Source organism: Capra hircus, unplaced genomic scaffold (assembly GCF_001704415.2).
Source record: "Capra hircus breed San Clemente unplaced genomic scaffold, ASM170441v1, whole genome shotgun sequence".
NCBI classification, from domain to species: domain Eukaryota; kingdom Metazoa; phylum Chordata; class Mammalia; order Artiodactyla; family Bovidae; genus Capra; species Capra hircus.
In genome coordinates this window covers 1-14,657 of record NW_017213904.1, presented here as the reverse complement: position 1 = coordinate 14,657, position 14,657 = coordinate 1, and the positions used below count along the sequence as shown (strand labels likewise).

At 40.9% G+C, this 14,657-nt stretch overlaps 1 protein-coding gene and 1 long non-coding RNA gene across 2 annotated transcripts; both read right to left on the bottom strand.

Moving 5' to 3' along the window:
* Positions 1–2,552: 2,552 nt before the first annotated feature.
* Positions 2,553–9,321, bottom strand: LOC108635337 (transcription initiation factor TFIID subunit 2-like; the record flags this gene model as incomplete). The annotated part of the gene is made up of 4 exons (XM_018045522.1): positions 9,312–9,321; positions 6,645–6,755; positions 3,681–3,874; positions 2,553–2,692 (listed from the first exon to the last, which is right to left on the bottom strand). Coding segments are annotated over exons 2-4 (442 nt in total), but the record flags the coding sequence as incomplete, so codon positions are not given.
* Positions 9,322–11,413: 2,092 nt separating this feature from the next.
* LOC108635338 lies at positions 11,414–14,627 on the bottom strand. The gene is made up of 3 exons (XR_001917786.1): positions 14,556–14,627; positions 12,886–12,951; positions 11,414–11,577 (listed from the first exon to the last, which is right to left on the bottom strand). It is a non-coding gene; the product is annotated as an uncharacterized LOC108635338 (long non-coding RNA).
* Positions 14,628–14,657: the final 30 nt, after the last annotated feature.

The following is a 14,657-nucleotide window of genomic DNA, read 5'->3' as shown; positions in this document are numbered from 1 at the left end:
AAACAAGTGTATTACACTATAACAGGTCACTGAATTAACTGATTTCAAATCTAAATCAAATAATTTTTCTATGGTTCTATGAATTTACTTTAACCATGATTTTGTTAGTGGTAATAGCTTTTATATTTTATCTTATTTTCATATCTATCAAGAAACTTATAACAAGAAAATGAAAATACCAGTCTTCATTTGGAATTTCTTCCCCATAAGCCCTTCAAAAAGGTCTTGGGTGTAGGTAATTTAGTTGGCTGATGATGCCAAGTAGCAAAAGTGAGGAATTAGAGAAGTTAGATGAGACTGGGGAAAAGCTAATAAAGGATATATTGATGAAGTTATTGCTATGGGTTAACTGATTTTAATTCTTGGGAGATATTTCTGAGAACAAACATTGTATCATTTCACTGAGGGACCTGAATGACATTAACTTCCCCCTGTCTCCCAACATCGGATTCTGCCTGTCCAGGCTGTTACCACATTGAGGTGGATGAAGTTACCCCAGAGACCAAAGCTCCTCAGGTAGAGAAGCTTAGGGAGCTTATAAGCTTCTGCAGGTGAACTCAGGTATGCTGAAGGGATGTGGGGGGTTCTGGGTGTGGGACATTCATAGCCATCTGCTACAACATCCACTGAACTGCTTTTTATTATAACATAATAATTTAGAGTTATTCACTGAAAAAAATGAAAACAGAAAGGACACCTTTCTGCATCTCATGAAAAAATACACATATTAAGTAAATTATTATATAATTTATCTAACACCAAACACATCTAGTTTGTTTCAAAAATCTATAAAGTCAACTTTTTAAATATTTTTAAAGGTCTTTCTCTCCCAATCATCTACAACCACTGAAATTTAGTTCCTTGGTATTTTTCGATTAGAATACCCTGATTCCTGCTCCACATTTTCCTCTGCTTCCAGTCTTTCCTCTTCTACTGTTATCCATTAAGCTGTAGGATATTTTAAACAATATAACAAAAAGGATGCAATGCTCTACCCCTAAAACTCTATGCTTCCTCACTGATCTCAAGATGACATTGCATGTGTAGCCATTTGTGATCTGGTCTATACATATTTTTTCAATGAATTCCCTTAACACTTTCTTCTCATGTTTTTATTCCAGAAACAAATAAGTAGCTCTTACAAAACCTTGATTTATTTTGCCTATAGGTCTATATAAAATGACTAGACCTGTGCCTTTCATGTGAAAACATCCTAGGAATGTAGGGGCTTCCGAGGAGTCAAAATCATTAGAATAGGACTGATTAAGGGTTTCATTTGTTGAGCCAATACTTGCTGCCAAGTTTTATATCTTTTATTTGTAGATATAGTTGGTATACAGAAAAACAGGTAGTAGCCCTGGCATTAGCAACACTAGATCTTTGAATTAAGTACTTTCTTTGTCATAACCCACTGCATCTTTGTTCTACAGGGATGTAACTTTATTTAGTGCTTGAGTTGAGGGGATGCAGATTAAAGAAAAAACACTTCAAGGGAAAATGAGTTTTCTGGTTGATAGACATTATCTAGGAAAAGAGCCATAAAAATGTTAACAGGCCCCCTGGCCAGAAGATGATGTAAAACTACCTAAGACCTTCTGTATACGGGAAGGTATGCAAAAGAAAGCCTGGTCTCAATAAGGGTCAGGACTGCTGCCCCTGCATAACTGCATATTCCATTATTTCTTTATGTACAACTTGGGATATATAATATATAAGCTGCTTTTGAAAATAAAGTTGGGGGTCTGGCACCGATGCTTGGCTCCCCCATGTCGTCCTTTTCTCCCTTTTCTGGCTGAATTCCCATCTGGAGGGTGGAGGCTCACTGTGTCTACTTATTTGTCCTGGCTTCTAAGACCCACTCGAGAGGGAGCCCAAGGCGGGGCACCTCCACTATTCAAGCGGGTGCCAGTGGCCTGCGTAGGTGGTGCCAACTCCTTGTCTTGGAGTTTTATCGGTTTTCCACGTAAACCAAGTTATTCAGCCTCTTTTCTCCACTTATTTTCCTACTACACTATTTCCTTCTGATCTCCCTCCATATCTTTAATTAAGCAATTAATTCCTCAGACGCTGACGCCGTCCCCGCTTCGAATTACCCTGGATCCACTGAGGCTGGACCCCAGCACCGACTGTTAGCTTTCCTTCGACTTTTGCAGAGAAAACTTCTGACACGTACAAAATGTTTTCTTGAATCCTTATATAATTAGAAATTTCTTCCAAGGTATCTTGAAATAACATGTTGATTAAGGCTACAGAATGATGCACAGACTTTTCAGAAAGACCAAAGGTATCTATTTTATTCTACCTATTTTATGCCATCCAGCCATCTCATCCTCTGTCGATTTAATATCTATTTTAAATTTTATCTATTTTATTCTTTTCTCCCATTTACAAGTTCTTATATGAATTCTATATTTACCAAAAATTATAAATCAGTGAGTTAATTAAAAATCAAGGTATCTGTATGCACATACTATGAAAATCCTAACGATTAAATAATAAATAGTAAACCATTCTTTCTAAAATGATATAAGCATACATTTCTGAAGCATTACCTTTAGTGTAATCAACCACCGCTTCCAAAGCTGCTATTCTGATGTCCACAAAGTGGCCATACTCTGCATAAGATCTGAAGAGAGACGGGTCACTGGGCACATGCCCGTTCTTCTGAAGCACTCGTATGGCTCTCAGACAGCTGGAGAATAGCGTTTATAGTTAAACACTTTTGTTACAGTACTCTGAATTAAACTTATTTCCTAGGAATTTAAAATAATCTGTAACAATAAACTGAAAAACTGATGTAATCTGAATCCTCTTTTTAATTTCTGAACACTCAGCTTTTATAATCACCCTAAAAAACTCTACCTTGTAGCTCAGTTGGTAAAGAATCCGCCTGCAATGCAGGAGGCCCGGGTTCAATCCCTGGGTTGGGAAGATCCCCTGGAGAAGGAAATGGCAACCCACTCCAGTATCCTTGCCTGGAAAATCTCAAGGACAGAGGAGCCTGGTGGGCTGCAGTCCATGGGGTCGCAAAGAGTCGGGCACGACTGAGCAACTAACACTTACTTACTAACACTTAAAAAAGTATTAAAGCACACTTCAAAACTTTGGAAATCCAATTTCAGGTATCATTATAATAGGAACACACTACAGCAAAATGTATTTAGCATGAAATATAACTTAAAGTACTCTTTCTAAAAGTTTTAGTGATACAAATATAGTTTATTCACTAATATATATGGAAAGCTAAGACTATTTATATTGCTGAATCAGTAAATCAACAATTTTTTTTAGCAAACTCCTAATGAAATAGATAAAACCTGTTGATAGTCATGCTACAAAAAATCTGAGAGAAGCAAAAAATCTTAAAAGAAGCCTAACAATAGAGGGATGTTTAAACTATATCCAATGGGGTAAAAGCTTATGCAGATATCAAATACAATGCTTATGAGTAATTTCTGATGACACGAGGAAACATTCATGACGTAAGTAGAATATAAAAATTATATAATATGTCAAAAATTAAAAATTGATATAGTTATCACAGGAAAAAATTTAAAAGACCTTCTCCAAAAGAGTAATAATTTACCCAAGGATGGTAGACTCATAAAAGATTTTTTAATGAATTTCTCTAATTATAAAAGCAAGTAACTTCAAGAAGCAGATATGAAGAATCATTATACCTGACAGTGATGGTGTGCCTGTAACTTGGAAGAAGTTTTTCCATGTTCAAAAACCTAGTGATTTCTTCAAGAATGAGTCGCACGTCCGGATTTAAGTTATCCAAAGTTCGGACTTCATTATTCACGCTGACTGCAGGCGTAACAGAGTTGGCAAGGGCATCAATCATCTCTGCGCGGTAATAGTTATCTGAAAACTAAACCGAGGAACAGTTACCAGACAACAATAAACTTACACTGCTCTTAAAAAGTGAATGGAATAAAACATAGTAACTTTAAAAACACAATTTATCTGCAAAGACAAGCAAGTTTTCAGGTAAGTATTCAACACTGTCCTTTGGCATAGAGTCACACATCAGAAAAAAAGAGTGAAAGAGACTTACTTAATAGTAACATACTAGCTACTAGGACATGGAACAGCAGACTGGTTCCAAATAGGAAAAGGAGTACGTCAAGGCTGTATACTGTCACCCTGCTTATTTAACTTACATGCAGAGTACATCATGAGAAACGCTGGACTGGAAGAAACACAAGCTGCAATCAAGATTGCCGGGAGAAATCTCAATAACCTCAGATATGCAGATGACACCACCCTTATGGCAGAAACTGAAGAGGAACTAAAAAGCCTTTGATGAAAGTGAAAGAGGAGAGTGAAAAAGTTGGCTTAAAGCTCAACATTCAGAAAACGAGGATCATGGCATCTGGTCCCATCACTTCATGGGAAATAGATGGGGAAACAGTGGAAACAGTGTCAGACTTTATTTTTTGGGCTCCAAAATCACTGCAGATGGTGACTGCAACCATGAAATTAAAAGACGCTTACTCCTTGGAAGAAAAGTTATGACCAATCTAGACAGCATATTCAAAAGCAGAGACATTTACTTTGCCGACAGAGGTCCATCTAATCAAGGCTATGGTTTTTCCAGTGCTCATGCATGGATGTGAGAGTTGGACCATAAAGAAAGCTGAGGGCCGAAGAATTGATGCTCTTGAACTGTGCTGTTGGAGAAGACTCTTGAGAGTCTCTTGGACTGCAAGGAGATCCAACCAGTCCAGACTAAAGGAGATTAGTCCTGGGTGTTCACTGGAAGGACTGATGTTGAAGCTGAAACTCCAATACTTTGGCCACCTCATGAGAAGAGCTGACTCACTTGAAAAGACCCTCATGCTGGAAAGATTACGGGCAGGAGGAGAGAGGGACCGACAGAGGATGAGATGGCTCGATGGCGATCACCGACTCCATGGACATGGGTTTGGGCTGGACTCCAGGAGCTGCTGATGGACAGGGAGGCCTGGTGTGCTGCAGTTCATGGCCGTCGCAAAGAGTCGGACATGACTGAGCGACTGAAGAACTGAACTGAAGACACTAGCTTAGCTGACGAATGTTGACTACATGTAAGGCACTCTCATAGTAATCTAGCCAGATATGTCTAAAAAGAAGACTGCAGTTCACAAACTCTGCTGTTAATACAGAGTTCTGAATCAGCTATTTCTGTGTTCCACTCTCATCTAAGACATCTAACCAAGGGTCACCAGATTTCTGCAGAAAGCATCAACATAAAGAGAGACCGGAACAAAGGGGGGAAAGCAGCTTGGAGGAAATAAGAGTATGCAAAGAAAAGAAAACAAGTAGAGGGAAAAAAATTCAAAAGTTATCATTAACACAGTCTGAGAAATAACCAATGACATGACTTCCAACAGCATAATACATGTTTAAGAGAAAGAAATATGCAGGGAATCAGAATCAAAATTAAATTGGAACATAAAATGGAAAAATAAAAAACTCAAAATTTTGAGCGAAAAAGTTAAAAAAATATGGAAGAAAGCACAAGGAAGCTGGAGGGCTGGTGTAGAAGACAACAGGAGTTGTAGCAAAAGAAGCAGAGAAAATGGAGGAAACTATCCCCCAAAATGAACAAAAATTTCTAAATCCATATCCCAGGCAATTCCCAGAAGACTAATTTAATTGAAAGCAATTCAGGTTGGCTTGATTTAAACTCAGCAAATCAGATGTTCTGGCCTAGAAATTTGAACATGGAGCAAGCAAATTAATTCTATCGCAGGGTCATTTGTATTCAGAGATTACTTAAATAATGTTTGTCAGTTTTCTGCAAGAATATTTAGAGCGCCATTGTCACTGTGGATAGCTACTTTCTCTCCAGAAGTCTGTGTATGCATTCCTCCACTCCGGCAGTAACAGACCCAGCTGTGGGCTTGCTGGATTCCCCGTAGGGTGAAGCCTTGCGGGCCCAGAATCAGACTGCCATACACACAGCGGTTCTTCCGCAGCTTTTGCTTGGCTCTGGCCGCCCTGTGCAGCATGTCGGTTCTTAGTCCCCAGCCAGGTACTGAGCATGCACCCCTGTAGTTGGACTGTGGAGTCGTGACCACCGGACCTCCAGGGAAGTCCCAGATATCTGCCTACTTTAAAGGAAATGCGAGATGGCAACTACCATGCCTTCCCTTTCTATTTAACATGGTATACTGCCTGCATAGCATATATTCTCAAAAACACTTGCCGATTGTTAGAATGATAATGAGTAAGGTGAAGTAACTTTTGAAGCATGGCATTCAATAGCTATTTAGTAAACTGTGAATAAAACACACATTATAGTTAAAAAAAGAGTCAAATTCATCAATGAACAAGTGATCCAAGAGGAACTGTTTCCTGACAGAAGAAAAAAGGAGTAAGAATGAAACTGGGCTGTCAGGCTTCACCAAGACAGAGGTCAGCTGAGTTCCCGGAATCCGACGCGCTACTCTCCACACTGTAACAGGTATGAGGAACATTTAAAAATCAACTAATCTTGGTTTCCAGATATCTGGTTATTATAATAAATCATATTTGTATGTTTCTATCTCTAGAAATTTCAAGTCCCATGGACACAACAATGATTTCACAGTCTAAATATTTCTCTGAAAACAAAAATATCACTGGCTAGTTTTATTAATATTAAAGTAACATACCTTATTTTTTCTGTTGTCATTGTACTTGATTAAGTCTAAAATAAACGTTAAGACTTCTTTGGGACAAAGGTTGTGAACATCTCTCAATAAGGCCATTGCAACTGGCATAGTCTACAAAAAAAAAAATTGTTTTCAATTTTCATCACTATAATTCAATGCAGTGCACACTGAAAAAGGGCTGCCCTGGGGCTGACACAGTATCTGGGGGAGTTCAGGCGTCCAGCCCCCCGGCTCCTACCCCTCCCACAGGAACAGGCCTCAAAGGCTCTAGCAGAAGAGCTAAGCAGGAACCCCAGGGGGGAGCTGCAGAGCTGGAGGCCCTGGGCAGCCCACCTGCTGGGAGAGGGACACGTCACGCACACCCAGCTCTGTGATTCACAGAGGAAAAGGGATGTATGGGCTTCAGCATTAGACAGGCCCTATCGAGCCTGTACTCGATACCCCGTCTACGGGGGGTTGTCCCCGCCAGCTGCTCCCTGAGCACCGCCGTCAGGGCTAACCGACACAGTGGCTAGAAGCACAGGGCGCACAGGAGAATTCAGCCCCTGGTCTCGAGACACAGACTCTCCAGTACCATCTTTCTCAGCCTAAGGAAAAATGGTAGATTACCTGAAATCGAACTTTCCCCTTTTCAAATTTTCACAGGCAGCTTTTCTAAGGAGGTGGAAGCCTGACCCACGGAGGTAACCTCTACCAGAACAGCAGCAGAGCAAAGCTATTCCAACTCAAGGTAGAACCACAGACAATGGGCATCAGAGTCCCCAGTACAGAGACTGGGACTGTTCTCTCTTCTGATTAAAGTAGCCATACCCTCTAAACTGGTGGACGGAAGCAGCGTGGCTCCTTTGCTAGGCTGAAGGAGCAGAAGCAACAGGATGCTCAGTGCTACAACAGGTGTTACCAATACCGGAAGAACTGAGCGGAAGATGCTGCTTCACAGAAATGGGACTTACGTCTAAGCACGAGTCTTCATTCTTTTTTCTGGCACTACAAGTATTATGTGAAAGGTGAACTGGTCTGAAAGCACTGGCTTCTCCAATTTTTCTGACTGCAAACCACACTAAGAAATATGTTTACATCCCAACTGAACACACACATACACACACACAGTCACATATACAAACTAAAAAATAAAACCAAAACAACTTATACCTACCCTTATTACACGTGATGCACTCTGATACTGCCTATTGCTTTATTTAAAAACAAAAACAAAAACGCTTACAAATAGATTTCATGACTGCCTGACTAATGGGTCTCAACTCTCACTCTGCACACTGGCCCAAGGCCCATGGAAGAACAAGGGCACAGCGAAGGGGATGTGCTTGGCAGGCTTGGAAGTTAACTTGCTTCCAGGCCATACGTTAGTGGAGCGGCAGTACACAGAGAGCTGAGCAACACGTTCGAGGACTATAAGAGGCTCAGCTATTAAAAATAACAAAACGCCTCAGACTCCCTTGATCACATCAACACTGGCTTTCCTCAAGCCCAGGTCTCCTGCGTCTGCTCTGCTGAGGACGCCCTCTACAGCTGTGCCATGCCTTCCACTCTCGACGTGGGTCTCAGCATGCTGGGCAACCCTTCCACATTCCCCTCCTTCACACACACACCGCACCCTGCTTCACACCCCCTCAACACCTACCACTTCACTTAATCTGGTTTCTACCTGCCTCAGGAAATGGAATGTTTCCATCTTTTCGAACATTAGCCTTTCCGCAATGTCCTGCCCACTCCTACCACCACCAGGATCTGCCGTCTTGTCCTCTCCATGTTTACTTGCTTCCACGTGAACATCTCTCTCCTCCACTGGCTCTCTTCTCTGCTGCCAAACAGGCCTCAAGCTTTTCTCCTTCTACACAAAACCTGAAATGCCCTTCTCAGCCTTGCTTCATCCTTAATGTGTCTCCTTTTCTCATCCTCTTCAGCTTTACTCCTTCTAGTTCAATCCAGTTAATCTAATCTCTGCGTTCCTTATTATTAAGTTACTCAAAAATATTCTACAAGTGATTTCCAAGTTGCCCAAACACTGACCACCCTGCCAATCCCACACTGCTTCCTAAAACAGTGACTTCATCACACCACCACTTGTTAAATTACCATTTATAAACAACTTACTATGTGATAAAAATATAGTGTAAAACTCTTCACATGCTTGATATATTTAATTCTAAAAAAAGATAAACTTTACAATTGACTAAACCAAGGCTTAGAGTTAAAAGACTTGCCCTCTTGCAAACTGCTAGTAAGCCAGCAGAGCCGGGGCTAGCCTGGAGCCGCGTGCCACACGGTCTCAGGCCCAGAAGCATCAGAGGGACTCGCGGTGCGCCTCCATCCCCCAGGGACCCAACCGAACAATCAAAGCATCCATTTCCCACGTACACCTCCATCCTCCAGGGAATCTTGTGCCTCCATCCCCCAGGACCCAACCAAAGAGTCACACTACCCATTTCTATTGACTTCAGTATTAATGTGGACAATGAGTCACTTGCACACAGTTCATAAAACCAAAGAATAATCAAAACTTTGGAAAGTATTTCAGAAGCAAAAAGAGAAAAAAGACAAAATATTTGTAAGAAAGTAAATAATATTTGAAGAGTCCCAAGGTAAATGAATACATACTGATATTGGCATAAAATAATTATAAGAAAACTCGAAGGGAAACTGTACCTTCTGTAGAAAGTAATTTGAAAGCTCATAAAGTTGTTTGTTTTCACAATGTTTGGACAAGTTTTACAACAAAACATCCTAGTAAAGAGTGACTTCATAGCTGGGTGGTCCTGTCCATGTGCTCACCATTGAATTTGCAATCTGTAAATAATTAGAAAATAGAATAATTTCCGTCACCCACAGCAAATGTATTTTTAAATAAATAAAACAGCTTTTGAAAAGTTATCAATATATTGGATTCATTTCCAAGGATTTCAATTCTTAAAACTTTAATATATTTCAGCGTTTCACTATCATTTCCAAGAAAATATATAAACTCCCCCCTCCTAAAATTCTATGTATGCATAGTAACTATTTTCTACTAGTTAATCTCTAAATTGGAGCATTCTTTTTATGCTTTAAGAAATCTTATTTGCAAAGACGTCTAAGTTCATCCATGCAGGCAGATGGGCTCTAATATTTTAACTTTATCAGGTAGAAACGTCACCATGGACTTTAAATGAGGCATTTAACTCTACGCTGATCGAAAAATAAGGCAAATAGAGTCCTACCGCTTAAGTCTGTAAGAACACATTGCAAAGAAAATACACCTTGTTGTTGGTACTTTGAAAGTGAAAGTTGCTCAGCTGTGTCCAACTCTTTGTGACCCCATGGACTGCAGCCCGCCAGGCTCCTCTGTCCATGGAATTCTCCAGGCCAGAATACTGGAGTGGGTAGCCTTATCCTTCTCCAGGGGATCATCCCAACCTAGGGACTGAACCTAGGTCTCCCGCATTACAGGCAGATTCTTTACCATCTGAGCCACCAAGAAAGCTAATTTAAGTGTGTATAAAAACCATAGCTGAAAAGAATGAAAATATAATTAACTTTAACAGAGGCAATAATTTTACGGATTTGCCAAGGATTTACGGAGAAGGCAATGGCACCCCACTCCAGTACTCTTGCCTGGAAAATCCCATGGACGGAGGAGCCTGGCAGGCTGCAGTCCATGGGGTCACGAAGAGTCGGACATGACTGAGCGACTTCATTTTCCCTTTTCACTTTCATGCACTGGAGAAGGAAATGGCAACCCACTCCGGTGTTCTTGCCTGGAGAATCCCAGGGACAGGGAGCCTGGTGGGGTGCCATCTATGGGTTCACACAGAGTCGGACACGACTGAAGCAGCTTAGCAGCAGCAGCTAAGGATTTAGCCTGTGAGAATCACAACAACTTTATAGAAGCAATAAAATTACACCCTCAGCAGGTGATTATCCAAGAAAAGCACATTTTCCCTTACATATCTGAGTAGATAAAGCAGTCTAACTGCTATTTACCATCAAAGGTGAAACAAATATAAATCATTATAATCTGCTGAAATACTGGACAAGTGGATATAGCAGTGAGGAAAGCAAGATAGTAAATACATGGGAATGAACTTATCATCAAGATGTTTTTAAAGACCTGGAACCCAGTATTTTTGGTCAAATATCTGTTAGCGCTTTTTGATTTTCATTTGTTCTATCGTCAAATGTTTCTTTTCTCTTTCTTTGGTATCTAAAGAAAAATATTTACTTTTCTTAATAAATTAACTTTTGTACAATGTTAAATGATAGAATCTATCATTTTAAATTCTATATCCCTATACTGAATACTAAGCCCTAACCAACAAGAAACCACCACCACAGTGGGAAAAATGAATGAATGAATGAATTCCACGTACCATAAGGTAAAACATCCCTCACACCAAGGAACTGCTTAGTCTCTGCTTTAACGACGTGCGCGGCAGTTCAGTAAAACGGGGAAACTTCTCTTTGGTTTTAAAACCTGACTTTCAGTTTGACAGGCACAAGCCTTGAGGGCACGACTTATTTTCAGGTCAGAACAGGCTCTTTCAAATCAGCCTTGTAAAAGAATGCGGCAAGGGAGACCAGTCGCAGCCAGCGAGACGGCAGGCTGCGGGGCAGTGCGGCTGCTCTGCAGGCTGTCTCTCCGCGCGCGGGGCCGCCTCGCCCCTCTCCCCTGCGCGAGGCCTCACCTTTGCGAGGCAGAAGCAGGCGGCCATGCGCACGCGGTAGAAGCACTGCTCCTGCTCCAGGACGTCGGTGAGCGCGAGCCGGGACGGGGGTGGGGAAGCGCTCCAGGGCCGCGATGGCCTCCTGCTGCGCCACCACGTCCCGCTCGTAGCGGAGCTGGTACTGCCACATGAAGTCCGCCTGCTCCGAGTCCGCCCGCCGCAGCACCGCCATGTCCGGGTCGATCCGGATCCACAGCAGCGGGGAGTCGGCGCTGGAAGCAGAGAGCAGGCGCGTTTCCCTCTTTCCCACTTCACATGTTTACAAAGCAAACACACGGCGCTTATTAACCAGACTTCCTTCTCCATGCAGTATTCAAAGCTGCCTGGAGTTATACTATATTTGTGGTTCTTAAAAAATAAATCACACCGACAACTTTCCCAATATATTTCGTATGTCTAACCTGTATCAATCTTGCTGAAACAGAAAATTCCACTGAAAATAATAATTTGGGGACTTTATTAGTGATTATACAGTGTGCAAAGGGAAAATGGGACCAAACTTCTTCCTTTCCTAAAGCTTAACACTTGACAGTGGTTACAAGTGCCACTCTTTACTAGAAAGCAATCTGTGACTAAAGTTACTTCTTATTAACTTACCAAGTTAACCTGTTCCACTGGCTTTCAATATTTTTAAAGAATGCTAGTCTCATGATCATTATCAAATAGAAAGTCCTGAAATCATAGTTCAGAGGCGCAGCACAAATTTATCCTCAGGTAGTTCTCAAAGTCTCAAACACAGGTTTTAAAAATCTAGTCTCTTTTAACAAAAGAGCACTTGAAATATCAATACAATTCAACAAACACTACTGGGCACTTAATATAGGTGAGATACTTGAAAAGATTATCTAAGCTGTGTAATAAATAGCAGTGATATCTGATACCCAAGTCAGTAAACAGCTACAGATATTTTCTATCTTTATAAAGTATCAGTATTTTTATAAAATACACAGGCGTTAAAAATGCGCACAGGCACAGCACGCAGAGGCAGCGCGCAATCTGAGCTGCGTCACATTCAAGGCTGAAGCCTGTCAGTCAGTAAATGTCACCACAAAACACTCAGAATGATATGTGAAGTGCTTTTTGCAAAGATAGGCAGCCTCAAAGTGCCCTGAGGCTCTGTCCAAAGACAAAGAAAACTAGTATTATCTGAGAGTTCACTGGAAATGCAAGCTGTCAGGACTCGCAAGTGAAATGCTGGATCGGAAACTAAATTCTAAGGAGATCCCCAAGTACTGTACATGCACTTCAGCTTGAGAAGCACTGCTCCAGAGGCCATCCGGGAAGCAGGAAAGCTAATTCAAGGCTATTTCCTCTGACTTTTATCGGGGCCAGGCTAGACTTACTTTTCTCTCTTTGATTAGTTATAATTTTATGTTCGATCTGTTATCAACGTAAAGTTTCTTTTGCCTTTTGAAAGTTTTAAAAGCACTAATTTCAGGACATTCACATTTAGATGTAAGCTACACGACAAATGAGGATGCAGAAAATACTGCATCTTTCAGTTTAAGTAACTAACTTACTCCATTGCAGAAAGATCCATGTCAACTTCTTCACCATTCATCAGTGGAATTTTTTTCTTCTTATTCCTACATTTAACAAAAAGTAAATTAGAAAATTCTGACATTTCCAATTTTGACAAGAGATAAAGAGCAGCTGAAGTTCAAATTAAGAATTGCATGTAGTGTTGAAAGATATTCTAAGGAGGAAGAGAGGGAAAATATCATGGAATTTAAACATAACAAAACCTATCTACTTTGAAACTTAAGAGAATGAAGTAAATGATATTAAAAGGTCTTCCTGATCAATGCTTAACAAAAGTCAGAAATATCTAATTAAATGTCAACTTAAAACATACACATATTTCTAAGAACTGGTACCTGGAAATTTTATACAAGAAGATAAGAGATCTACCAATAAAGAAATGCTTTATTAAAAAAAACAACACAGGCCTGAAATGAGCAACGAAGAATTCTCAACATGTGCCGTACATGCAAGGTGCTGTCCTATATGATATGAAGATGTTGACTGCAAAATGTCCTCACAGTACGAACTGACGTGCATAACTAATTAATATGCACAAGCTTTATGATGAGCCAAAGCAAAAGCAACTGCCTCTGTGCAAATCTCTCCTGAATAATTCAATCCTCTGGACACCACACTAGATACATGGTCACATGGGGACAAACACAAGCGGGGAGAGAGAGCACAGCCTTCCTGCTCCTGCCAAACAATAAGCAGAGGGCACACTGTCATCACAGGGAAAACAAACCCAAGGAAATAGGGTCAAAAGGGAGCAGCCAGACCCCCATGTCAGAGGGGAGCAGCCAGACGCCCCGTGTCAGAGGGGGAGCAGCCAGACGCCCCGTGTCAGAGGGGAGCAGCCAGCCGCCCCCCGTGTCAGAGGGGGAGCAGCCAGACGCCCCCAACGTCAAAGGCGGACAGAAGAAGAACGATCTCCTTGAACTAAGAATGTTCACAGGGCATGATTACAGGGGAGACTTAGAAGCAAGTTCTCTAAAGGACTTAAAATCAACCGGATGCTCGTCTGTTTGAGATGACCTAAGTGCAGTCATGAGTAAAAAACTTTTTGTCCCTCAAATTCTCACTCCTCCAGCAAAGAACAAAAACGTTCTCATTTTTCACTAGTCACAGTATGTGCTAATGGCTGAGTTTAAAAAAAGTGGTAAAGAAAAAGCATATTAAATAAAAAATGAGCTATTTGCTGGCAGTGCCTTAGAAAGACATCTACGGTGTTCTTAAGGTCACAGCGACACGGAGAAAATGGAGAGTAAAGTAGACACCGGAAGAGAAGGCAGGGCGTTTTCATGACATATGTGCTCAGCTCCTTTCTTGAGAGTCACTGTTCATTTCCCCCAAATTTTCTATAGCTATTATCCAATGAGATAAGTAAGAACAACCCTAAGCAATCTGTCCTAAATTTTTCCTGGCTCCCAAAACTCAAACTTCCATTCCACCTCCCCTTGTTCCTACAAAGTAAGGATTCTCATACTTAAATTTTAAAATTAACTGTTTAATTCTAAGGATAAAAATGTTGTCAAGAACAGAAGGTGGATAAGGAATCTGGTAATACTAACGTGAAGTAAAATGGGGGAAAAAAGATACTAGATAACATGTCCTCTATCTAAAAAATCAGATATACACTGGGGGTTTTATCTTGGACAGTGCCTACCTTCTGCTTTTGGAATGGCAAGGTATATCATGCTTAAGGCTGTTTTCTTCAATTTGCAATGTATGATTGAAGATCCATCTAATTCCTGTACTGTCACTTTAA